At 44.1% G+C, this 26,457-nt stretch overlaps 1 protein-coding gene and 1 long non-coding RNA gene across 3 annotated transcripts in view; one reads left to right on the top strand and one right to left on the bottom strand.

The window, feature by feature from the left end:
• Positions 1-332: 332 nt before the first annotated feature.
• Positions 333-26,457, bottom strand: part of TRAF3IP1 (TRAF3 interacting protein 1) — a 42,130-nt gene continuing 16,005 nt past the window's right edge. Inside the window, exons 8-15 of one of the 2 annotated variants that reach the window (XM_066575712.1) lie at positions 24,607-24,627; positions 23,944-24,013; positions 23,757-23,840; positions 22,611-22,734; positions 21,252-21,288; positions 18,884-18,951; positions 4,969-5,192; positions 333-1,882 (exon numbers count right to left, since the gene is read on the bottom strand). In XM_066575712.1, the coding sequence (XP_066431809.1) occupies positions 1,717-1,882; positions 4,969-5,192; positions 18,884-18,951; positions 21,252-21,288; positions 22,611-22,734; positions 23,757-23,840; positions 23,944-24,013; positions 24,607-24,627 (794 nt within the window). In that variant the 3' untranslated portion in view covers positions 333-1,716. The remainder of the gene's footprint in view (positions 1,883-4,968; positions 5,193-18,883; positions 18,952-21,251; positions 21,289-22,610; positions 22,735-23,756; positions 23,841-23,943; positions 24,014-24,606; positions 24,628-26,457) is intronic. The other variant, XM_066575711.1, reaches the window with a different exon arrangement.
• Positions 12,492-23,244, top strand: LOC136576435 (uncharacterized). Its single transcript, XR_010786367.1, has 4 exons — positions 12,492-12,511; positions 17,745-17,852; positions 21,611-21,820; positions 22,568-23,244. It is a non-coding gene; the product is annotated as an uncharacterized lncRNA (long non-coding RNA).

Here is a 26,457-nt window from a genome sequence, read left to right as displayed (position 1 = left end):
TAAGAAATGGAAGCAGAACTTTGTATTGGTTGCTATGGCTATTGAGGTCAGTTTTTCTGTTAGTTTTTCTAAATGAGGCCCATTATGAATAGACAACTTCTATTAGATATTAAATCCTATGAGATAACAAGCGGTGTAAAACCCTTCAACCAAAGTAAGAAAACAAGCTTGTTTGATGCGGTCATCAAAGGATGTAGAGAATATGTAAAGCGCTTGACAACCGCGGCCCACTGCCAGCGCAGCAGCCTTGAGGTAATCACAATAGATGGAACACGCAGACATGCGGGGACATAGAACGGAACAGAGACACGGCCTGTTTTGAAAGTTTTTATAGAAAACATTAAAACATAATTTGATAGAATGTAATGCTTCATTTTTTACAAAATGTTCACACAAGTTTCATCATGTGATTAATAGGAATATAAATAATTTGTACACAACAAAATAGAAAATCTGCAGTCAGCATCTCCTATCTTTGATCGTCCATCTGTGCAACGCAGAAGATTCTGACTTAATTTAGCAGCAGTCTGTATATAAATGAAGACCGAATGGACGATAATGATGTATGCATTATTGGAATGTACCATCTATGAACTAGATGCTGCCAACTTTGGACCTAGGAGCAGCACCAGATGCATGAGATCTGAGGGACCTACATCAAAACTTACAAGAGGACTGTGAGATTTAGGCTGTCGTCTAGTTAGAAATTGTGTATGCAACATTAAAAACTGAGATGTCCAAATCTGCAGCATGTATTATGTATATGGCCAGATTTGGGCACCAAGCTGATGTCCTGCAATGTCTCCTGCAAGTTAGTCAACAGCCACCCATATTGCACGGGGAACCATATTATAGTTGTTTAAAGGGGTTGTGCCAAGATCATGGCATCTATTGGGGCATATGATCATCAAGGGCAGGTCACCCGTATGTTCTGGATCAGAGTCGCTCTGTAAGAGCGGCACACTTTGTACCATTACTGTATTACAGGATGGCCATCAGTACATTTCCCCTGCAGAGGGAATGTCTGTCTGGCTGCAGCTTTTCCTGGCAAAGTCTGCTATTTTCCGGGATGCGGATGGTGGGACCTGGGGCAATAAGCTCATATTCTGCAGACTTTTGAGCCTACTTAATTTAATGTCTACTAGATCATTTTTAATATATCAGCTCATTCAATCAAAGTGAGTTAGATTTAAAAAGAACTATGTATGGGGACTTTGCTTCTCATAACAAATTTTTATGCATTTCTTCAGAAAAAGTTAGACTTTAGATTAGTGTAATCTATATCCATAAAGGGTACTTTTACATGGGACGACTATGAAGCGCTTAAGTGCCCAACAGCCGTCCCAACAATTATTGCTCCTGGGCTTTCACACAGGAGCAATATTCGCTCACTGAATGGAAGTGGAGAGCATTGGCGATCTTTTGCGGTCGCCTGCCTCCATTCAAGCGGTCTTTTGAGAGATTACTCAGGCGACTGTTGGCCCGTATAAAAGTACTGTAAGGAGGACCAATGTATCCCATAATCATGGAGACCAGCAAAGACCAACAAGGAGGCTGTCACGTGCGAAGAAAACGGTCACAAAACCTCTCAAGCACTGCATAGAATATAAACACTCACCCGGAACAAAAGCCAAATAAATAGATTTTTATGACTGGATTGGTGGAAACAAAGTATGTGTGTCACTGAGTAATGACATTAGAATGTCAGTGCGTCGTTCAGTCTCTGCCGGACACTCCAATGCTTTGGACCATCTTCTGGATTTTCTCTTCGTTCCGTAGTATGTTCCCCTTCACGGTGCAAATCTTATCCCGCTGCTCCTTGATCAATTGCTCCAGTTCAGCAAGTTCTGCCTTGAGAGGATCCACTGCTATATCAGTGAAACTGATAACAGAGGAAGATAGAATTACGTATAATGGATTTAGTATTGTGCTTTTAGGAAATGTGCAGAAGTCCAGCAATATTAAAAAATATATACCATATTCTTCTCTCTATAAGACACACTTTTTTTCCCTCCACGGTGGGTGGAAAAAGTCAGTGCGTCCTATAGAGCGAACATGCTGAGATCTGACCTGACCGGCAGCTGAAACAGATCGTAAATCCTTCTCACTGTGCTGCCGGCCCTTGGTATACAAACAGGAGAGCAGAGTGGCCGACAACAGCTGATTGCTGAGGGCAGGGAAACAGCAGGCAGCAGGAGAGCAGAGCGGCCGACAACAGCGGATTGCTGGGGGCAGGGAAACAGCAGGCAGCAGCAGAGCAGAGCGGCCGACAACAGCGGATTGCTGGGGGCAGGGAAACAGCAGGAGAGCAGAGCGGCCGACAACAGCGGATTGCTGGGGGCAGGGAAACAGCAGGCAGCAGGAGAGCAGAGCGGCCGACAACAGCGGATTGCTGGGGGCAGGGAAACAGCAGGCAGCAGCAGAGCAGAGCGGCCAACAACAGCTGATTGCTGCGGACGGGGAAACAGCAGGAGAGCAGAGCAGCTGACAACAGCTGATTGCTGGGGGCGGGGAAACAGCAGGATAGCAGAGCAGCCGAAACAGCTGATTGCTGGGGGCGGGGAAACAGCAGGCAGCAGGAGAGCAGAGCGGCCGACAACAGCTGATTGCTGGGGGCGGGGAAACAGCAGGAGAGCAGAGCAGCCGACAACAGCTGGGGGCGGGGGAGTAGCGGGGAGCAGTTGTCCTGCTATGGAGCTGACAGTCTGATAAACATTGCAGGTACGATCTGTAGCAGCCACCGATGCTCATAGAAATAGCTCATTAATGAGAGGGAACTTCTGCTCCCCCTCATCGGTCAGCTGTAGTGGGATCATGCCATCTCGGACCATGGTTGCACCCCTTAGGCTGGTATTTTCCTGAGCTCTCTGGAGAGGTTGGGAAGGACATAAAGCAGAGATCAGAGGACCTGTAGCCTGTAGCAGGGTTAATTGCTGCTGCTGGACACCATGACATCTGAGCAAATGGACAACACTTATCTGTTGGCTACATAGCAGAGGTGGGAGAGAGCTGCATGTATGGTGTATATATTTGTGCCTAGTTATGCACACATTTATACACCATACATAACCATAATGAGACATGCCATGCAGGATCATGGAAAGTTGAGTGACAACTAATGGAATAATCATTACATTGTCACTAAGCTCTTTCAGAATCCTGAATGCCAACTGCAGAGTTATGCAAGCATGTATACAACATGCATTGCTATAACTAGTCAAACATGACATTCAGGGCTCCTGGAAAGCTGAGTGATAAGTAATAAGATCACCATTACATTTACATTCAGCTTTCCTGGATTCTGAATGGCAGGTTGACAAGTTTTATATACTTCATTCTTAGTTGGTACTACTACTCTTTATTCCTCATGTATTACCTGATTAACTGCCTGGTCTGGAGGAGTTCCAAATATTTTTTTCCCTATTTTCCTCCTCTGAAACCCAGGTGCATCTTATCATCAGGTGCGTCTTATAAAGCGAAAAATACGGTATATCTATTTAAAGCAGCATAGGAAAATTCATGGCATATGGACTTCAGCAAACTGGATGATATTTAAATAAATCTTATCCACATGCTGTGGAAGAGACGTACATGATGAAGCCTGCAGAGAGATTGGCACGTAGGTTGGATTTTAAATCTGCAGCGTGTCAGTTTATACTGCGAATTTCACCCTTTGCAAAAACTTAAAAAAGAACAAAACAATTTGATGTGGTTTGTGACACTGCAGATTTTCCACTATAGACCTGCCCTGTGTGGACATACCCCAAGGCCAGGCTCACGCCTATCGCCGTGCATGGCAGCAAAATTGTACTGTGCAGTCCACCTGTTTTTTGTTTGTTTGGAATTTCCTGCGCCATTGTAAAGCAACGGGGTGTATACATGCCGCATATAGGCGGCGTTTGTTATGTGCCCATAGTGAACAATGGTCTCTCTTGCGTATAATACGCTGCCCATTAGAACATGCTGCGTTCTTTTTTTTGTGCTCACATATTACGCAATTCCTACTCATAAATGTGAGCGGAACTACATATGGCAATGTATTTGCCTGTGAATTACCGCATACAGCACACGCGTAATACACTGTAATCATCAGTTCGCGTGAGCCTGGCCCAAGGCTGGATTCTCCCAAGCAATTTTCCTGTGCGACTTTTGTATATTGCTGTACACACACAGTTTTCACAGATGTGAAAACACACAGGTTCAGGGACACATTGCACTCATAGCGACAAATGCATTTTTACAAGCGTGATATTGGTCAAAGTTACTCGGACAGGTATCACGCTTGCCTGCATGAATTTAAAAATCACAAGAATATTTGAAGCTAATTATTATGAATTACACTTCTGTCATGCCTCCCGAATGGACTTACACTTACATTGTCTCCACCCTATAAAGTGCTTTAAGTCAAATGAACCCTTTCCAATCCACTGTCTGACGTCTAAAGACATTCTAATTTGAAGGCTGTACAGCTCCGATGTCAGAAGACGTCCGGCAGGGTATTCTTACTGTAGATTACTGGCCACTCTGTTGTTGGGGGCCTCTCCAGCATGTCCCATACCGCAGTACTGGCTCTAGCCAGCAGATGGCGCCATTGTATAATGTCAGAAAGAGAAAGACCCCCTAGGAAACCCTGAATCCAAAATTGGATTGCAAAGGGTTAATGCATTTCTTGTGACCTAGTAAAGAAACAGGGAGAGGAAGTGAAAACCGCTCAGAGCAGATTTCTGGATTCAAATGAGTTTTTCCATTTTAGAGTTATTAAACTGGTGTCTCAGTAAAGTTCACCATCCTTACTATAAGGCCACGCTCAGGTACGGCAGATTTGTTGCAAAGTCCAGATTCCACCCTGCGAATCTGTGACCGTACAATACCTGTAGTGGGAAGGGTCAGCACAGGACATTAGCTGCAAATTTTATGGTAAACCAATGGGAAGCCGAATACACCCAATAAAATAAACTTTGCAGGTACCTTTTCTCCTGCAGAAGAACCTCTGCATGCTGTCTGTTCTCTGTCCTCCACATCTGCAGTTCATTTTTCATTGTGTCCATGTCCTCTTGGATGTAGTCCATCATTTTACCCAGTGGTAACGCACTGCGACACACGATCTGGATGGAGCCCCGCAGTTTCTCTATCTCCTTTGTCACCAAATCCTTCTCTTTTTTTCTTCCAGTATCAGGCAATAGTAGTTTGTCCTTAAAAACACATTGAATACTGAAATCTAAGCAAGTTGGCTGTATATTATACACACACATTAATTATATATAGCTAGAGGTGTTCAGAGGTCTCTAGTGAAAGACTTTGGGGCAGAACCCCATAGAAGTTGGTGTGCATACTCCATGGGGATGGGGTTTAGAATTCTTGAAGAAAAAAACCCAAAACATTAAAGTACCAAATGTCGCCACCAGGAGAATATGTGGCATTGCTGAAGGGCAAGATATAGGAGCATGCGACAACTAATAGCTAAGAACCATCCATTGTGGTTTGGGACATGATTAGGTTTACTGTACAATGGCTCAGTGATTTCTCATGTTGGAAAGACCCAAAGATATGGTTCAATGTGCGCTCCTTGCAAAGTTTGATTAATTTGCTACCACCGCTCTCACAAAGTTTAACCAGCAAGGCACGCCCATGCAATGAGAGAGTCATAGCACTGAGGCTGTACTGTACGGATCTGAACAGATGAATGGAGGATTCCCATCATTTCATTGCCAGGATGGGAAAACCCGGCTGCTCTGTTCGGAGCACCTGTCAGAAAAAGCCAAGCACTTATTGCAGTCAAATGGGAGCTGTGGAAACAGCACAGCATGCTATGCCGCTTCTGTAATTTGAGGAGTTATGGAAATAGAGCGGTGTGCTGTGCTACACTGTTTCCGCAGCTCCCATTTACTTCATAGGCAACTACAGAAACAGTGCTGTGCTAACCGGTTGGCTCTTGGAATAGGCTCCGCCCAAGTGACTAGTAGGCAAAAGGCAACAGTTTCCCATCTCTGCTATGAAAAACCAAGATGGGAATACCCCTTTAACAGAATCCCTTCATCCGTTGCATTATAAACACTATGCCATTCGTATACATATTCGCATGCGGCATCATTTGGTAGTATTTTTCTTGCCTTCTAGAAATCAAAACCCTGTATACATGTCATAATTACAATACATTATAGATAGATCATACACACACAAACCTGTAACGTAAGCCTATGACCCTTTTAGGGAGTCACAGCTAGATCTCCTATTTGGAGCAAAGAAGTTGTTGAGAATTACTACAACTGATTTAATCATTAGTGTCAGGTCAGCGCTTCTCCTCGGGAGCAGATGTGTACTTCATCCAAAGCAGTGATGTACTTACAAACAGCTGCTACGGCTGCTGGTAACAAAACATCCCCTAGGGGGCAGCAACTCCTTGTGTAGCCAATTAGGCAGAGTGGATGAATGACCAAGCAGAATGTTAAGCAGGTATTCTTCAATTAGTGCTGCTCATGAGATTTGTCTATTAGAATAGGTTTCATGGTAGAACACTGTCCAGATTAGTACTGTTCTCTTTAGTTATATAGCGCTAACACAAGCTGAGGAATCGCACATACCCATCTCATTGACTATTACAATTTTAAAGTGCTTATTTGGGAATAAAAAACTGTCTTACGTTAAATTTGACAATCACTTACACGCTTATGTTACCAGTAACTCAAAAATATCTTCAAAATCTCAGCATTCTCTTATTGTGGATACATCAAAACTTTTATTATTTCCCTGATCCATTTCTATGTTAATTACTGCAACTCACTCCTGATTGATCTTCCCATCACTAAACTCTTCCCTCTCCAATCTATCCTGAACACAGCAGTCAGGATAATCTTTTTATCAAACTGGTACACAGATGCCTCCACCCTGTGCCGGTCACTGCATTGGCTGCCCATCCACTATAGACTACAACTCAAACTCCTCACTCATCCACAAAGCTCTCTACAGTGCTGCACCATCCTACATGTCCTCCATCTCTACCATGCTACCTGTGCTTTCCTTTTTGCTCATAGTTTTACACCAAAATTCTGCTTAATCGAAACCTCCCACTCCTGTCTCCAGGACTTTTCCCCCGAGCTGCACTATTTCTCTGGAATTCGCAACCCCAGACAATTAGGTTAATCTTCAACACTCACAATTTTAAGCATACCCTAAAAACACATCTCCTTGGAGAGGCCTATCATACTCCCAAGTCTTCTTAATTTATCCCACTAAACCCCTCCTCTCCATACACCTTAATGCTCTTCATATCTGTACATACAGAGATACCAGCTGGTGACTAACTTATACAGCTTTATATATAATACTCTATTTATTCACAAGCTGGTTGAACCATTAAACACAAGTACTTGTACCTTTTGCGTCACCCCCAGCTCCTCATAGATTGTAAGCTCTTGTTTCTTAGTTTAATACTGTATCTAATGTCCGCTATTGTCTGTACATTTACCCTCTGATTTGTGAAGTGCTGCAGAATGTGCTGACGTTATATAAAGATGATTATTATGTGCACATAAAGGTCTTTGTAGATAGTCCACATCTAAGGATAAGATATATTTGAAACACGTAACTTGGCTATCCTTAACCTGAGGCAAGGTTTCAGGTCACTGCCCGAGGCCTATATTGAAATGTCCATTTTTGTATTTAACAACTGGGCCATCAACTACAACCCTATGAATTTAAAGATTGCTTCTTTCTTGAAGAACTGAAGCTAGAAGCAGAGCAGATAATTAGAACAATGTGCGAGCTAAAAAAAGTGTAGCTCAACTATTGTAGCACTCTAGATCTCCAGTCCAAAGTTTGGAATTGGCAGCAGGAAAGGCACAACAGACCAATTGCTAAAGCCATTGCTGCTGAAGTCCCACCAGCAAACTTTGGGTGGGAGAGCAGGAATTTAGAGCTACACCTAAATTTCCCTGTGAACATAGATACTTGTACAAGGAAAGTACTTAAATTACATGAAAGTTGCATGTACACTCCTTGTAAAAAAAAAATAAAATAAAGAACCTAGGAGTTGTCAGGATCCAATTAAACTTTCTATGTGTGATTGCAACGTTGATATAAGTAAGTGAGTACTACATCAGAGCAAAGGGATAATTTATTGTAGAAAACGGAACACTTGAAGGGAGGCTCTAGTATCCTGCTAGGATGCCTCTATCTTGGATTCAAGATGTGATATGGGTGGGCATGGAGGCATATCTGTCCATATTTGCTGTAACCGAGCCTCTAGATTTTGCAAACTCGTAGGCTGTTGAAGTTGGCGTCCAAGATGGTCCCATACATGTTCTTTTGGCAATAAATCTGGCAACTCTGTAGGCCACAGAAGTGTGGCAATGTTGTGGAGACATTCCTGTGACACTTTTGCACTTTTGTGCAGTTTTGTCATTCAAGACAGCACTGGAAAGACAGTACATGTAATGGGCACCATGAGACCAAATGTCCTCCAGCCAAGTGCTTGGAAATGGTTCCGACAAACATGGGCCTTTAATGATGGTGCCACCTCTCCCTGGATGGTGGACAAGGAAACAGTTGGAGCTGCTCATGCTTGTTGGACGATCAAATAATCTTCTCGACTGGTGGTCCGTCGAGGGTTTTCTGAGCCCGGTTGTCTTGTATGCGCTCATGCATCCACTAGTCTTAACGCCTCCTCACAGTCTGGTCAGAAAGGCCCAGGTAGGGGGCAGTTCATTGGTATGGCCAGCCCAGATCCTCACATTCCGGTAATGCGCTCCCTTCCAAACTCTGTTAGCTAGGCAAATTCTCTTCAATTGCGTCGTAGAGCTGTATAGTAGTCATCAAGCTCTAAACAAGCAGAAAAAAAGGTCCACTACACACAAGTAGCCTCTGAGAGCCTTTTTATAGGACAAGGGTGTGACCACTTTTTAGACCATCTTCAGGCAAAACTCGGCATACAGTTACAACACCTAGGTGCTTTCTTTTTTGTTTGTTTTAAAGAGTATATATCTTGTGTAGCATTTGCATGAAAATGTACACTATACTAAAAAAAAAAAAAACATGGAGAAAAAAAAATTGCATGCCCACTGTGAGACAACTTTACTGCTGGGTTGGAGTGTGCAAGTTGTGAGACCGTTTCAAATCAGAGCTACAAGCCTATGGGTAGTTGTATGGGCACTACCCTCTTGGGACGTGTAAAAAGAGTGCATATATAGTTAAACATTCACTTCATATACAGGAATGTTATGGCACAAAGCTATAGCTGGCAAATGGATAGAGACTAAACGTAAAACTTGATGTCATAATGACCTCTAAAAGCCAATTTGTGTAATTGTATTGAAGGATTGCCTCCTCTGAAATATTCTCTAATTGGTTAATTGCAGGTCACGTGATTCATGTTTTGCAACTCCCTGAGAACAAATGTGTAATGCAGATTTTAGTGGTGGAGAGCGAATGTGGCCCCTCCAAGTTGAATTCACTGAGGGCAAAGGAGTGACACGCAGTGGGAGGAGCTTACAGCAGCAGATCCTCAGTGGCTCCTGTGAGGACAGGTAAGTATTGCTGAAACGAGAGGAAGCAACTATGCCATACTCCACTGGAACTGAGCTGAGGACAAACTTAAAACTACAATTGTAAGTAGAGACCGGTCTCTAAGACAGGAGTACAGCGTTCAGCAGCTAGGACTGAACTTTAACCTTAGAGTGGTCGACCAGCATTATCTTGAACTTAGGACTCTTACTGCCATCATTCATCCCGTTATGTAGCGGATAGAGAGTACTCTCTAAAAAGCACAGGGTACCCGGACCCCTAATAGAGGCCATATCATTTGACGATAAGGATTGAGAGGACCCGGATGTTTACCTATTATTACCTTGGTAATAATAACAGAGGACTATACAAAGAGAGCTTATACAGTCTTGGTTATATAGTGTAATGTTGAGCAGTCGTGACTAATGGAGTGTAGCGTTCACATTAAACTAGTGCAGATTCTATAAACACATTGTTATACGACCCCGTTTCTCTGTCAAACCCATAGGTTTCAAATGTATTTAGCATTCAACAGTAAATATTGCAAAGGGTGTCTTTGTGCCATCGCTTTCTCTATCATATCTTGAACCCCTAGGTCCGTGATGGCGAACCTATGACACGCGTGTCAGCACGTGGGGGGGCGCTGTGGGGGGGGGGGGCAGCCTGCTGTGTGGGGGAAAGTCAGCGCTGGGGGGGGGGCCTGCTGTGTGGGGGAAAGTCAGCGCTGGGGGGGGGGGGGCCTGCTGTGTGGGGGAAAGTCAGCGCTGGGGGGGGGGGGCCTGCTGTGTGGGGGAAAGTCAGCGCTGGGGGGGGGGGGGCCTGCTGTGTGGGGGAAAGTCAGCGCTGGGGGGGGGGCCTGCTGTGTGGGGGAAAGTCAGCGCTGGGGGGGGGGGCCTGCTGTGTGGGGGAAAGTCAGCGCTGGGGGGGGGGGCCTGCTGTGTGGGGGAAAGTCAGCGCGGGGGGGGGGGGGGCCTGCTGTGTGGGGGGGGGGGGGCCTGCTGTGTGGGGGAAAGTCAGCGCTGGGGGGGGGGGCCTGCTGTGTGGGGGAAAGTCAGCTCTGGGGGGGGGGGCCTGCTGTGTGGGGGAAAGTCAGCGCTGGGGGGGGGCCTGCTGTGTGGGGGAAAGTCAGCGCTGGGGGGGGGCCCTGCTGTGTGGGGGAAAGTCAGCGCTTGGGGGGGGCCCTGCTGTGTGGGGGAAAGTCAGCGCTGGGGGGGGGGGGCCTGCTGTGTGGGGGAAAGTCAGCGCTGGGGGGGGGGGGGGGGGGCCTGCTGTGTGGGGGAAAGTCACCACTGGGGGGCGTGTGTGTGTGTCACCGCTGGTGTGTGTGTGTGTCACCGCTGGTGTGTGTGTGTGTGTGTGTGTGTGTGTGTGGCCGCTGTGGGGTGCGCTGTCGCTGCTGGGGGCTCATCATTACTGACATAAGTGAGGGGGAGGCAGCGAGAGGCGAGGGCCTGTGCTATGGGTGTTTTGGGTTTATTAAATACAGTTATAAATTACAATTATACATTTGTTATTTAAACTATAAATATCGCGAATGTATGGATTTTTTTCTCGAAGTGACACACCGCCCGAGTTATGCTCGGTTTTTTGGCGAATTTTGACACACCGAGCTCAAAAGGTTGCCCATCACTGCCCTATCTATGTACTACCATGATCACACTACATAGTCCCACCCTAACACTACGGCACTGAAGGACTGTTCCCGTGAAGGGTTACCGGCATATTCCCTTCAGATGTGCCCCATAGTTTCATCACTTTCTAGGCATTTTATCGATAACATTATTTAAACTGTCACCGTCTCAGGACAGCGGTGTCTTAATGTTATGTGTCATTAGGCAACAAAATCGCAATCAGTCCTTAGGCAGCTATATAGGTTTCTGAAGAGCTCCGGCATGATTAGGAATGGATCTGCCGTTTCAAACACGCAAGCGAGTTGGAAGAGTTTGTTTGCTAAAGTTTTATTACTTTGATGAAATAAAGATTTCTACTTCATCTTATTCGGGGTTGGGTGCCAGGATCTCTTCAGAGGAGGCTTACTACAGCTTGTCTGTATCTGCTTCATACACCATGGATAGAATACATGTGGAGGTGAGTACCAGATTGTTTTTTTTGTAGTTTTATATGTTAACTAGAGAAAACTTTTATTCCTGACCTGTGTTCCATCCTTCGTTTTCCATGCTGTGTTTGCCCTCAGTTTGCAGTAACCAGCTGCCCTGAATGATGACATGAGGGCACTGCCCTGCTGTAAAAACACCTCTTGTTTCTGCAACGTAGAGCGAGATTCATCTACTGCTTACATTAGCTGTAGGCATATCTCTCAGCTGAGAGTTTATGAATATTTATGCCACCTTTCCCCACCACCATCTATTATAAAGGGATCACTCTTGCTACTTATTAATAATGCTCGGAAAACTTTAATTGTTGAAGACTGTTAGTTGTCCGATGGCGATCTCTCAAGGGGCCGATGCAGGGTTTCAGAGTGCACCTCTGTTGTAACAAACATTCATTTAACTGCTCCTGGACTTCACCCCCTTTCTATAACGCATGCAGTTTGCCTGTTTCTTCGCCCCCTTGTCTCAGTAGGTTGCATGCAGTAACTTTTTTATTTTTAAAGCATCATTAATTCCAGGCTTTCAGTACAAAATATAAGGAAAAATAAATATAAACACTAAATGTGTGTGAAGGGAGGCGAAAAATAGGAATCTGGCTAGAGAACCTACGGCAGGGGTGGTACACTACCATGCCATGTACTGAAGGGCAGGATAAGACAGATGTGGAAATAGTGCTGCCAACCTAATATGCTAATCGACCAATGGTCAGGTTAGTGTTGGATAATGTTGTAGCGGAAGGTTTAAAATGCTAGGACTGCTGGTTCAAAGTAAAGTATACACCCTTTTCATCATCATTGACATTTGCCAACTGGTTGCGCTAGATTCCTTAGCCTTTTAAAACAAGACTAAATGAGTGACCGACCAACAGAGAGGTCCTGGGCCACAAGGCAAGTGGACAATAGGTGAGGGTGAAAGGTGCTTTTATAGTAGTGGGGTGGAAGTTGACTGTAGGTTGTAGGGGATTCTGAAGAGGTGGGTTTTCAGGTTGCTTTTGAAATTTTGAAGGCGGAAGAAAGAATCTGATTGATTGTTGTAGGGACTTCCAGAGAAATCTTGGAGATAGTTGTGCGAGAAGCAGAAAAAAAGTTAGCAAAAGAGATCTATGAGGACCAGAAATTAGGTCAGAGATGTATGGAGATTGTTGACAGCCTTGTATGTCATTGGGATATTTTGATCTAAGTTCTTTACACAACGTGCCTCCAGTAAAGGGAAAGGCGAAGTAGTGGCAGGGGCAGGGGTGGATTAGATGGGCAGCGGAGTTGGAGGTGCATTGAAGGGGCACAAGAGAATTGGATGAGAGGCCACTGAGAAACACATTGCAATTGTCTAGGCAGGAGATAAGGACACTCATTAGCATTTTTGATGACTTGAAATTAACCCTGTCCAATCCATTTATTTTTTCTCATCCATTCTCCCCAGCTCCAAATAAATTGGAGCTGGGGAGAATGGATGAGAAAAAATAAATTCTTCCTTCACCCTTCTGATCTGAAAGAGTTCAGGAGGGTACCAGTGGTCACCTCATTATTCTCCCTTCAGCCTCCCAGCGATCATGTAACAGCTGGGGTCAGGTGACAACCGGCAGTCACATAATAGCCGGGGGGAATCTCCTTGCATTACATAGCGCTAATTGTAAAGGAGAAGGCAGAAAGGGTTAAAAAGGGGTTTTTTTTGCGCGCAAGTATCTCCCGTGCAGGAGCATGCAGCAAGTGCATAATGACATGCATACTTGCTACGTGCAAACAATCCATACACTGTCTTGTTGTAAATGCAGATGTAATATGTGCCAAGATTGTGCTTACCGCAATCTTTTTGCGCATGCAGTTCGGGTGATGTGTGTGAAAGTCACAATTGAAAGGGATTGTGAGATCGGTACTGTGTATTACGGGCACAAAAATATTACACAGTAGCATATGCTCCTGTAAGAGCTCTAAGGCATTGGAATTACAGAACTAGAAAGTATGAAGCCATTAACTGATTGACAGGTCTGTTGTGCGGTGTGGGAAAGGGGGTTGAGTGAAGTGAGGGAAGTTGAATTGATTCATTTTTCTTCTTCCATCTTGAGCTCTAGAAAGCAAAAGGAGGATGATATATTGTAGTTGATAGACATTCTGGGATTCTGCACAGCAGAGAAGTATCATCTGAGGTCGGTTTCACGCGGCCGAGAAACTGACGCAAGATTTGTGTGTTTCAAGGTGCACAAATGTTGCACGAATATGAACCGCATTCTTTTGAACAGAGTCATATAAAAATTGCTACGTGTCCTATCTTTTGGCGTTCCTCGGAATGCATCGCTTATTGTTTTCAATGGGACAGTAAAACCTATAGCACCGCCTGTGATGCGAGGTTTCCCATTGAAAAACAATGAGAACCGCTTGCCAAGCCTCAGATATGGCTGAAAGCCTGACCGGGGGATCGCCACTTTACTGAAGTGATTGGAGGCGTTTTTGCCAAAAAAACCGCCTCGCATCAATGTGAAAACGCATGTTGGCAAGTGTGTTATAGGGCCAAGAAACTCAGCCAGGGAGGTAGGCCTTAGTACCAATTTTATACTGACGATGCTCAAATCTCTTTCACACGGACGATACAATATCGCTGCGTTTTCTCATAACAATACTGTGACTTTATAGCACTACCTGCAAGGATTTTCTGGGCGGTCCCTAGCTGTAGTAAATATAAAAAAAAAACATCACCGAAGAAGCGCTGTCATCTCAAGTGCGGGTCTCCTTTTCACCTCTGCACTTGTCTGCAGTCTTCTGCCAGCCCTTCCTGGATTGGAGGATTAAAATTCCCGCCTCCAGAAAGGGCTGGCTGTGATTGGTTCACGAGTGCCCTGGCTCAGCCAATTATTGCCGACACTGGATGAACCAATCACAGCCCTTCATTCATTGAATGGCTGTGATTGATTGGCTGAGCCACGGAACTCGTCAACCAGAGCCAGTGCTTGTTGAACCAATCACAGCCAGCCCTTTCTGGAGGCGGAGATTTTGATCCTCCAATCCAGGAAGGGCTGGCAGAAGACTTCAAGCAAGTGCTGGGGGAGCTTTATGGGAGACCTACGCTGGAGATGGCAGCGTCTCTTAGGTGATTTTTTTTTTCTGCAGCTAGAGCTTAGTTTAGGGCTTTGACAGTAGGATTTCCTACTGTCAAAGTTCCATCGCATAAAAAAAAAAAAAAGGCTCCATAGGGAAACATGGGCTACAAAACTTCACAAGTCACATGCATATTGCGAAACCCACAAGGCTTTTGACTCTCAATGTCGCATGCTACAAAACCTCGCAAATGTGAAGGAACCCTTAGGAAAGCATGGGCTTCACATACATGCGATTTGTTGCATTGTCGCAACGTTTGAAAAATCACGCGACTTTGTCGCCTGTGTGAAGGAGGCCTAAATGTCATGGGACTATGAGGCATCCCAGGCCAAAAGGTATAGGTGTAAAACAATAGAGATCCTAGGGCAGAGCCTTGAGGGACGCTAAGAGAAAGAGGGCAAGATGATGATGATGTGCTGTGTGAGTAGCAGGCACTAGATGTTCAGTTGGTGGAATAGGAGGTTGCACTTTCACATCATCAAGTAATTGTTCTGCATTTTATATAGAGTAGTAGGCACTGAATGAGAACTACAGCGTACTACTTAACATGACAATCTTACTCTACATGCTAAGCTTTTATCAATGATTAATGAGCGTCATAAAAGGAGTATCAGGAGAAGTGTATCCGCCAGCTATAGAGGCGTTACATCTCAAGTTCTCGTGGTCATCAGAGTCCACTAACTGGAAACTTATTAAAAACTATAAATTCCGTCTTACAGCTGAAGATCTGCAGATCTCTCAGGGTCCATATTCTAAACAGAGTCAAATCAACTGTTGCCAGAGAAACAGCAATTTCTATTGCTACAAATCCCATTTAGCCCATGATTATAATGAGCTCCAAACGAAAATTGAGCACAGGTGGATTGTTTCCGATACGAGAGAATATTATTTTTGTGATGGACTTGAGATATACCAGTAGGTAATTATGGAGACGTCCGTTTAGGCTACAGCAGGCCCAACCCGTTAACCAACAATAAAAATTCCATGACACAGAGCTGTGAATAGATGAACTCAGATTTGGCAACATATCAATGGTATCTTAAAAGTAGTGCATTATCCAATAGTCTGGATTATGATCTAGAGAAAATTATTTACTCATCTGTAAATGTCGGGAAGCCTGGATAAGACAGGGCAAGATAAAATGTTGGCACAAAATATTAAAAAATGTGATTTCCCCCCCCCCCCTTCCCTTTTCAGGTGTGTGGGGAGGGGGGGGGGGATTGTTTATAGCAAGACTTTCTGATTTGGTTACCCAACTGCAGTCTCCCTCTAGTCTTATATACACAATAGAAGTATTTCACGTTTCATGAGCCAAATGTATTATCATAGGACTGGTACATATCCTTAGGCTTTATCGTGCAGTTCGAAGTCAGGTTTTCTATTCCCTCCCTGCAGGTTACCACGGCCCAGCCTCCCTCCATGGAAGCAGTATGTATGAGGCACTCCATACATAGATCTTTAGTGCTTGTAAATAACGCTTGAATCCCCCGCAGCCACAAGTTCCGATAAATCCATATTATGAATCCGTTAAAACATTTACGTTATAAGCTTTACATGACATATGTGAAACAGCTGCCATAATATCCAATGCATCATTCATAGGCCATTAAGGCTATTTTTCACCTTAAGCACCAAGCAATTTTCATCATCGCATTGCCAAAGCCATAACTCATTGACATAGCTGTGTAAGGGTTTGGTTTTTTTTGCTTGTTTTTTTGAGGGCGAGCTTATACAAGCGTAATTTAATATCATTTTACGCGCACAATGTACGTGGTGAATGGAGCCAATGAAATCGGCATCACTGCATTCTAAGATCCATAGCATTCTTACTTTTCTAGCAAAAGAGCCATATGAGGGCTTGTTTTTTGCAGGAAGAGTTGCAATTTTGATTAGTACCATTTTGAGGTACATGTAACTTTTGGATTGCTTTTTTGGAACAAGAGCAAAAATAGCAATTCGGGCATTTAAAAATTTTTTTTAGGACGTTCACCATGCAGATAAATAACCAAATGTTATTGTTTGGGTCATGACGAAAATGCCAATAATGTGTCGTTTTCAAGTTTTTAAAAAGGGTTTTCATGAGGCAAAAGGTGTTTTTCTTCCTTTAAAATTAAACTTTATTGAACGTTTTTGAATGCTATGTTTTAGTCCCTGAAGGGGACTTGAAGATGCAATCCTTTGATCGTTAGGATAGTACACTGCATTATTTATGTAGTGCATTTTACTAAGCCTATATCAGCAACCTATAAGGCTCCATCTCCAGCAGAGTCTAATAAGATGAGTTAGGACGCCTGCAGACGGCCGGGTCAGATCTGGCTGCAAGAATTCTTGCAACGGGACTTGACCCGAGCGTCTGCAGAGAGCAGCGCGTCACTCACCTGCTCCCGCGGCCCCGGCTCTTTCAAGTGCCGGCTGCCGGGCAGCCGGCGCATGTGCAGAGCGGAGCCGGCAGCCGGGAAGTGACATTTCTGTGCAAAGCTCTATGAGCCCCGCACAGAAAGAGAGCATATTGCAATCCTATGGCAGCTTCCACGGGCGGAAATTCTGCAGAATTTTCGCCCATCTGCAGGCGGCCTTACATGGTAGACAGAGGCCTTTGTGAGGCTTCAGGCTGCCATGAAAACCCATTGGTACCTTGCAATTGCACTGCTGGGTGCCGATGGGTGACAGAAGGATACTCCTCCCCCTGTCTGCTTACATGATGCAGTTGCTATTGATTGTAGCATGTAAGGGATTAAACTACCAGGATCTGAGGTTAACCCTGGCGGTTAGAGCAGGAACCTGGCGGTCAGTACTCAGTCAAACCGCCACCTTCAAAAGGATATATGTGCAGGTTTAAAGCCCATTAGTGAGGTCAGTAAAAAGGCATATTGGCCATCACTAAGGAGTTAAGCATTTCTACAAGCGGTTGCTGATAAGTCCTTGCCTTTTTGATCTTCATTTATTTCGCATCAATATAAGTTATATAATTTGAAAGCTCAAATCTTTACAATACTTTGTGAGCGCACTTTGGCCTGATCTCACTTGCTATTCTTATGTTATGCAGGTATGATGACAATATGGTGGAGCCTGGAGAAGATTTCACTGCAAATGACAGCAGAACAGTGATGAAGGTCCTGTTTCTCAAAGGGGTGTTAGTCAAAAGACATTCATGGTGAAACTATGCAAATATCAGATGAGAATTGCCTTTCGTACTCCACAGTGAAAAATTGGGTCGCTAAACTTAAAACCAGTGAAGAAAAAAAAATGTGATGGGTATAGGCGCAGCTGACCGAAATATAAAGGTTCAACACAATACAGTAAAGTAAGCTCAGCTTCACAGTGTTATTTTAAACCAGCATAAAGAGACACGTTTCGGGGCAATGCCCCTTCCTCAGTTATAGCTGGGGATACAGCTGTGGGCTTGGGCATGGTGTACAGCTCTGCCTGGTACACCAGGCACACACAGTGGACAGCTAGGTCAAGGATAATGCCAGAAAAATAGTGTAAAATTTCCGCTATTTCATTAAAAGAATCTTTAAATTACTTCATAAGATGGCATAACATTATAGAATCTACACATTTATTAAATTATCAAAATGTTAATCATATATGCTTGTGAGGTTATACATAATAAACAACTGATGACATTACATCATGTGACTTCTACTGCAGTTTCGATTGGCTTTACATGTTTGTTTCTCATTTGTGTTCATGCCATTATTGAGAGGTAACGCTAGAAACAGGTGGGAGCTACAATGAGTTAGGCCATCCGTTTTACAAAGTAATTTAATAAAAAAAGATACTTTTAATGAAGGTGTTGGAATTTAACAGCGTGTGGCCCAATGTCCAAAGGGGTCTACTATCACAGTTTTTGTATTACACAGCACCTCTGGATGAACTGAAGGGGGCACTGAAGTCTAAAAGGTGCAGATAGTTGACCCAAGGTTTCATGTTCTTGCATGACAACACTACATCTCACAAAGCAACCATCGCCCAGCGCAAACTGGCTGACCTGGGCTTTGAGGTGCTGGGTCATCTTCCTTAGTCGCCTGATCTGGCAATCTTTGACGATCATCTGTTTTCTAATTTGACCACCTCAAGGGACCCAAATTTGTCATTTAACTAGGCATGACACAGAATGGTGAAAATACAATAAATGGTATAAGGATCTGTTTTAACATGATTATTAGTTCTAGCTCCTACCTTACTGATGGCATCATGCTGTGTTTCATAGTCCTTCTTGGTTTCTAATATTTTCTTAACGAGACCACCTAAAAAAAGAGGAAAAATAAAGCTAAAATCTCAGCATTTATAAAATGAATGTTTGATGGGAATTTAAAGGGCATCTGTCAACAGATTTGACCCCCTCAAAACCGCTGGCAGGTAATGGGGAGAGCAGTGCAATTACACGTCGAGTGTTGGATTTCTCAGCTCTGTTTCACATGGGCGAAGGTGATATCACGGCCCGATATTGCACTTACCACCATGTGAAAGCTCTGTGGATGTGAGGCGTTTGAAAACGTCCTCGCATCACTGCAGGGAATCCCTTCATCCTATTGCTTTCAATGGGGCGGCAGCAGTGCAGACCCCATTGAAAAAGATGGGAAAAATCTGCAATCCACTGTGACAGCAGTAGCAGGGAATCCCTTCACCCCCGCCACGTCTGAAGGGATTCCTGATGGGGATGAAGGAATCAATCCCCTGCCGCTGCTGTCAACTTAATATTTTAAAACTGGTCAGACTCAAGACTGATTAGTAGTATTAAAAAATTTTTTAACAAAGATCATGCATCTGTATTGAAGTTTACTCATGCACTTCCATACAGTAATTCTATGGACAAGCTGTGTATAAAAATGTTTCATTAATCAAATAAAAAAAAAAAAAAATCTAAAAATTAAGTGATTAATTAATAAAAGTTATAGCCCTGTTTTTCAGTTATCTCCAAGTTACCTGCATCCTATCACACAGCTTTACGGTATTCAAGCCGGCTGATATACGGCGTCCCTCTCTGCAGGGGGAGGAGGCTGGAAGAGCTGGGAGCCGTGCACAGAGCCCCCGCCCCCTCTCCGCCCCTCAACACTATTTGCAACAAGGAGGCAGAGTCAAGTTTCAGGACTTAGCTCCGCCCCCTCCCATTGCAAAAAGTGCCGAGGGTTGGAGAGGAGGCGGGAGCTCAGTGCACTGCTCTCGGCTCTTCCAGCCTCCTCCCCTGCAGAAAGAGACGCCGTATATCGGCCGGCGTGAATACCCAGGCCAATATACGGTCGTCTGAATAAGCCCTTACAGTTAGAGTGAATGCATCACCTATAGTTTTTAATATGTTTAACATTAGACTTTCATTTATAGAATAGGTCATTTTTTTGATGGCACTCCCTATAAAAATTTGGATGCCCGTAGCCACAACCGGGGGAGGGGGGGGGGGGGGGGGTGTTTAGGGGCTTTCTAGAGACTTTTTTTTTCAATCTCAAGGAAGAAATGTAGAAATCTAAATTTTATTTATTAACCTCTGCCTAGTTGAAATTAATGTAATTATCTGTTCAGTCGCATCTGACCCCCGAGGCAAGGGAGGGATATTTAGTATTGCATATACTTAGAATGCAGCTGAAAACTCTAACGATAAATTAAGAAAAGTTAATCCATGAAGAATTGTGGAACCGGCTAATTTAATATGTACTCTCTAATGCCATTGGTACATAGAATCACTGTGTGAACATGCATGGGTGCCAAGATCTACAATACATGCAATCTTGACTCGCATCTAAGTGTTCAGCAGCCCATTAAATATCTATATTTGTTTTTATGTGTATATATTTGCACACACGGCATTAGAAGATAAGTACCGTATATACTCGAGTATTAGCCAACCCGAGTATAAGCAGAGTCAATAAGTTTTACCACAAAAAACTGGTAAAACGCATTGACTCGAGTATAAGCCTAGCTATACTCAAGTATATACTAGGTAAAGAAAAAATGCAATACTCACCTCCCAGCCGGCGTCTATGTCCCCGGCACGATGGTCTCCCCGCTGTCATCTCCCTGCTCGGCTTTGAATTTCCCCGCCGTCAGCGCTGTGTAAGTAAGCGCTGTGATCGGATCGAGCACCAGCCAATCACAGCCGGCGCTCGATAAACCAATCAGCCAGTGATGTCATCCACTAAATGGCTGTGAATGATCGAGCGCTGGCTGTGATTGGCTGGCACTTGATCCAATCACAGCGCTTACCTACACAGCGCTGACGGCGGGGGAATTCAAAGCGGAGCAGGGAGATGACAGCGGGGAGAATTCTCAAGCAACTTGCCGCACCGCCAGGGAGACCATTGTGCCGGACGCAGGCTGGGCGGTGAGTATTGTGGTTTTCTTTTTTTTAAGTCACTCGAGAATAAGCCGAAGGGGGCTTTTACAGCATTAAATAAAATATGTGCTGAAAAACTAGGCTTATACTCGAGTATATATGGCAATTACATAAAATACAACTTCTCTCGTGATTTTTAAAATTGGAATACATGGTTGGTTCTTAGCAAGGTATTATAGAGAGAACTGTTAGTTTCACCATATATCAAATTAAACTCACCATGTTTCTCATCTCCGGTGAGTTCTAGTTCTGGCTCCTAAAAAGAGAAACCAGGCAAGATTATTATATAGGCTTAAAAGAAGGAGCAGATTTGGAGATTTAAATACAAACTCCAAAGACAGGTACACAATCTACACATCACTGAGAAAAGGAAGGTTCCAAGTATATGACATACCAGGAAGTTCCACTAGTGGGCAACTGGTGCTTTTCTGTTTGCATATACAATGAAAGCCTCTTCCCCATTGATTCGAATTGCGGAATTCCGCAAGACACTCACAGAAATGATCCGCAGTTCAAGCCGCCCAGAGGGAGACATGAGTGCCCGCAGCTTAACTAAAGCATGCAGATTTCTTTTGCAGACCTTCTGATCCGGAAAACAAATTGCAGCATGCTCAGTTGTACTGTGGATCCCGCACCCATGGCTTCTATGAAAGTCAATGGAAGCTGTCCAATTTGCGGCTCATCAGCAATTCAATTACGAACGGCCAAGGATTCCACAGAAAGGCAGGAGATTTTTTTTCGTTAGTCTCCATCATGCATGTGCAAGGAGAAATTGAAGACCCGCACAGGTAAGTAGAGAACCTACAGTGTCCTCGGCAAGGGTGAGTTCAGTTTCCGCTGCGGGTTTATGTCCACGGCACGTGCAGACTTCCGCAGTGGAAGACCTGCATGTCAGTGAGGAAATTTTTTAAATGCTTGCCAGCGATTGCGGATGCAATGCAGATAATCCGTGCGTAAAAAAATTCGCAACTCCATCCCCCAGCCCCCCCCTAATTTATTTAACGCTTGAGCCCGTCCGCATGTAGTCCACACTGAAATGGAACATTCTGCAATTTTGTTTTGTACACCAAACGGTCTGCAAATCAAATCTACATGCTGAAATTCAATTGCGGTTACCAATGCTTCCCTATGGGCAGTTTGAATTGCAGATCTTCCGCGTGGGTGACCCGTGCGGATTCCGCAAATCAAATCTGCCCATGGACATTGGGCCCAAGTTCAACAAATTTTCTGTGCCAGTCATAATTTTGTTTGTGACGAAGCGGCTGTTTTTAGAATCTATGTTGGAATTCACGTTGCACTTGACAATGGATTCACACTTAGCAAACTCAAGCACATAAAACGACTTCTCCTGTGGGGTCACCAATTTTCTATAACCAAGTAACAGCGCTGGGGTGTGGCAGAAAATGGGAACTTACTGGTATGTCAAAAAAACTTTGAACCTTCCCCTTTTCAGTGCCAATTGTGTACCCGTCTTTTATAGTTTGTTTGTAATTACATGCCTAAATCTGCTCCTTTTTGAATAACCCTGTAGTTAGGTGACCTACTACATTACACAGCATTGCAGCCTATAAAACATACCAGATCCACTTTGGGCATCTGAGGAGAAGCTTCTTCCACCACAAACTCATGGTCATCGTCGTCATCACCATCGTCTTTCTGCTTGTCAACAATCACGTTGGATACACCTTTTCCACTGCTGACCCTATGTAAAAGCATAAGCAAACATTAGTTCTCCAGAGCAGCACCGGTCCTCTGGAATGCGCTACCCCAAACTATCTGAGCAATCACTGACACACAAAACTTCAGGCGTGCTCTAAAAACGCACCTCTTCAGGGAGGCATACCATGTCTCCTAAATCAAACCGCTCTGTACTTCCACCTGATAATATGCTCCATGTCCTACTGACTGCAATCCCTGCTAGCTGCAACCAACCACCCCCTGCAGTTACACCGATTCAGCCACTATACTGCTCAAATCTGACCATTGTCTGTGTATAGAACCCCTCATTCTCCACCTTGCCATACCGTGCACATCTTCAGCCCCTTTACCTTCTGTATCCCCCCCATTATTTGTAGTATGTAAGCTTGTTGGAGCAGGCACCCTCACCCCTACTGTCTCCATCAACTGGTTACTTCATGAAACAGTGTTTTTTGTATTTGGTCTCCCCCCGTTGTGTCAGCGCTGCGGAATATGTTGGCGCTATGTAAATAAAGATTATCACCAGACAAACTCATTGTAAGAAACCTTTATTATCCATTACACCATGGAAGATCACCACCTACCAGCAGCACAGGGAATGGGGATGTACAGATATTAGATACATCTGGGCCCTTAAAGCTACATTAAAGAATAGTAGCACTATATGAAGTTGCTGTGAAGGCACACGTGCCATGCTAGTTGCACAATAATCATACCAGCCAAAGATATTTCACTATAGAAAATAATACTTCTACATATTTTATATTCATGTTTCTCAACTTTGGACTTCCCCATGTCATGTTTCCAGGATTCGTATTGCACAGGTAATCACTGTTAGTGCAACAGGCATCAGCATACAAGTATTCGCTCTATAAGATGTACTATTTTGGAAGATTAGAGTTAAGAAACATGGTCATAGTTTCAAAACAGTATGTTATATTTTTATATGGCAGAACACAGTTGGGCCCAAGTAAAACTTTTGCACCAAAATCCAGGAGCTTTCATCTACACCCATCACCTACCTACCTTTCTGGAACAACGACTTCTGCACTGGCTTGCCGTCTGACTCTTGGTGGCGCTGGTCGGGCACTTCCAGGTCGAGGGATTTTCCTACAACAAAATAAAAAATTATGAAAATTGAAGAAAAAGCTATTTACATTTTCAGCAGTGATTAACATATATACAAATGAAAGGTCATCGGTGATTGACTTACCTTTGTGCAGCAACACTGCTCTCAGCGATATCAGGACTTGCCGAATTACGCAACTCTGTAGCTCTGCCTTCTAAAGGAAGAAAGAGAACCCAACCACCACACTGTTACATGCCAACAGACCATAAATACTTGGCTAAGCTAGCAAAACTCTAAGAATACTTACAAACAATTTACATTCCCTACTAATGAAAATATTCATCTTACCACCTATTCTTATTGACCGCACAACAGGAGTCAATGGGAATCCCACATTACTGTTTATAAGAGGTGGATTCTTTATAGGAATTGAATGGCTGCTGTGTTAAGTGAATGAAGAGGGGCGAGCAAGGAGTGAAATCTCCTTCAGCCGCCCCGCTGTGAGCCAGCGATACCAGCTCCTGTGTAAGTCTGTGCGGGGACGAGTGTTGCGCATCGTTTGCCCGACACGCGTCCCGTCTTAATGGGCTTTAATGCTTCTATAATAGCAGTATAAAGCACCGAATATATTCGAGAAGGCTGTGTGGCTGTGATTAGTGCTGCCTATGGGTAGTCACTGCATTCACAAATGGTTAATCACCTCCATTACTTAGGAGACATTTGTCCTCTAAATATCTTTATTTAAAGGTAAAGGACACAACAGGTTTATTTTTTGTACACAGACGCCAATACTACTAAATAACTTACCTTCATCACTGGCATTCTCTCCTGTAAAGTGAGAAAATGTAACGATTACACAGTAAATTGTATGTAAAGAACTTCTGTATAGACAATGTCTAGTTAGAGAAAAAAAACTGCATTAGGAGAGAATTATATACTTTCACATGTAAACAGCTAACCCTTTTGTTTAAGGCCACTTTCACATGGGCGACAAAAATCATGTGCTTTTCTCACAATGCAATAGTGCTGCAAATGGCATGTATGTGAAGCCCGAGCTTTCCGATGGGTTCCTTCACATTAGTGATGTTTTGTAGCTGCTACATTGCGAGAAAAATAAATTGCGGCATGCTGAATATTGCTGCGATTTGCTATGTTTTGTAGCTCACGTTTCCCTATGGAGTCTTCCTTTGTGTTGCATCGCACGAGAACATGGTTTCCTTCCGAGCGATACAATTTTTTACGGTAGGAAATCCTACCGTTTCCCCTAAAATAACCCCTAGTTGCATTAAAAAAAAAAAAACCCACAGCATACGTCTGCTCCGTTGCACTTCTTCCCCGAAGCTCCGGCACACTTGTCTGCAGTCTTTAACCAGCACTTCCTGGTCAGGGGGTTCATCGAGCGCTGCACTAATTGGTTCTTGAGTGCTGCGGCTCAGCCAATCAGAGCCAGCGCTTCCTGGAGGCAGGATTCTTGAAATCCCTGACCAGGAAGCGCTGCCTGAAGACTGCAGACAAGTGTGCTGGAGCTTCGGAGGAGAAGTGCAGTGGAGCGGACAACAGCGCCTGTTAAGGGATGTACTGTTTTTTTTCGTCTTTAATGCAGCTAGGGCTTATATTTCAAGCCCCCCTGAAAATCCTGGCAAAAGAGCGCCACAAAATTGCAATATTGTCGCAAGAAAATGCAGCGATATCGAACAGAACACAGTTGCGATTTTCTCGTGACAATATCGCCCCGTGTGAAAGAGTCGTAAAAGGTAACCTGTCACTAGCTATGAGCACCATAAACTAAAGTTAGGCACAATACTCGCAAATATAAACTCCATATTATACACATATATGTAAATCGCAGCGTGTACTATCTTTTCAATGGTACCTTTAAAGACATTGCATAGCACTCACAGGCCATGCAATGTGAGGCTTCCCATTGAAGTCAATGGGAATCACCTGCGATCCTCTGACACGTGAAAAACGCACCTGAGGATTGCAATTTCACAGAAACGACGCAAGGAGTTTTTGAATTAAAAACGCCTTACAGTGACCTGAAAAACACACGTTGGCAAGTGCGATATCACAGAGTTTATTTTTATTTTCCCTAGTCATGGACAAATCCCTTTAAAACAGAGTTTGGGTCTATTCTGGAATCCTGATGGTACACAGAAATTTCCTAAAGATGGAGATCATACTAAGAGTAAATGCACACGGGTGGAAATTCCACGGCAGGATTTCCCACAGAATGTCCGCCCATGCACGCTGCCGTAGGATTGCATTAGATAATGCAATCCTATGCAGACAGCCGCGATTTGACCATGTGAAAACTCACGCGGTAAACAAATCACGGCATGTCCCATTTCTGTGCGAGCCTCGCAGATGCCCGCCCAGAAACCTCACCTTTGACGCGCCGGATCTGCGTATGCCCCGGCTGGGCGCCAGCCGGTACATGGCAGAGGGGAGGAGACGAGCCGGCATATGGCAGAGGGGTGGAGACGAGCCGCAGGGGCACAGCTCGCATCATGCTGCGAGAATTCTCGCAGCGTGAACAGACTCGGACGTCTGCATGAGGCCTAAATGTAAGTTCCTTGTTTGTTTTTTTAATTCAATAGAAAAAAAACAAAAAACACTTCTTAACATTGAAATTACAACACCAAGAATGGGACTTTT

This window comes from Eleutherodactylus coqui, chromosome 8, assembly GCF_035609145.1.
Source record: "Eleutherodactylus coqui strain aEleCoq1 chromosome 8, aEleCoq1.hap1, whole genome shotgun sequence".
Taxonomy (NCBI): domain Eukaryota; kingdom Metazoa; phylum Chordata; class Amphibia; order Anura; family Eleutherodactylidae; genus Eleutherodactylus; species Eleutherodactylus coqui.
Note: the sequence above shows the minus strand (reverse complement) of the source record. Positions and strands in the feature narration are given on the sequence as shown.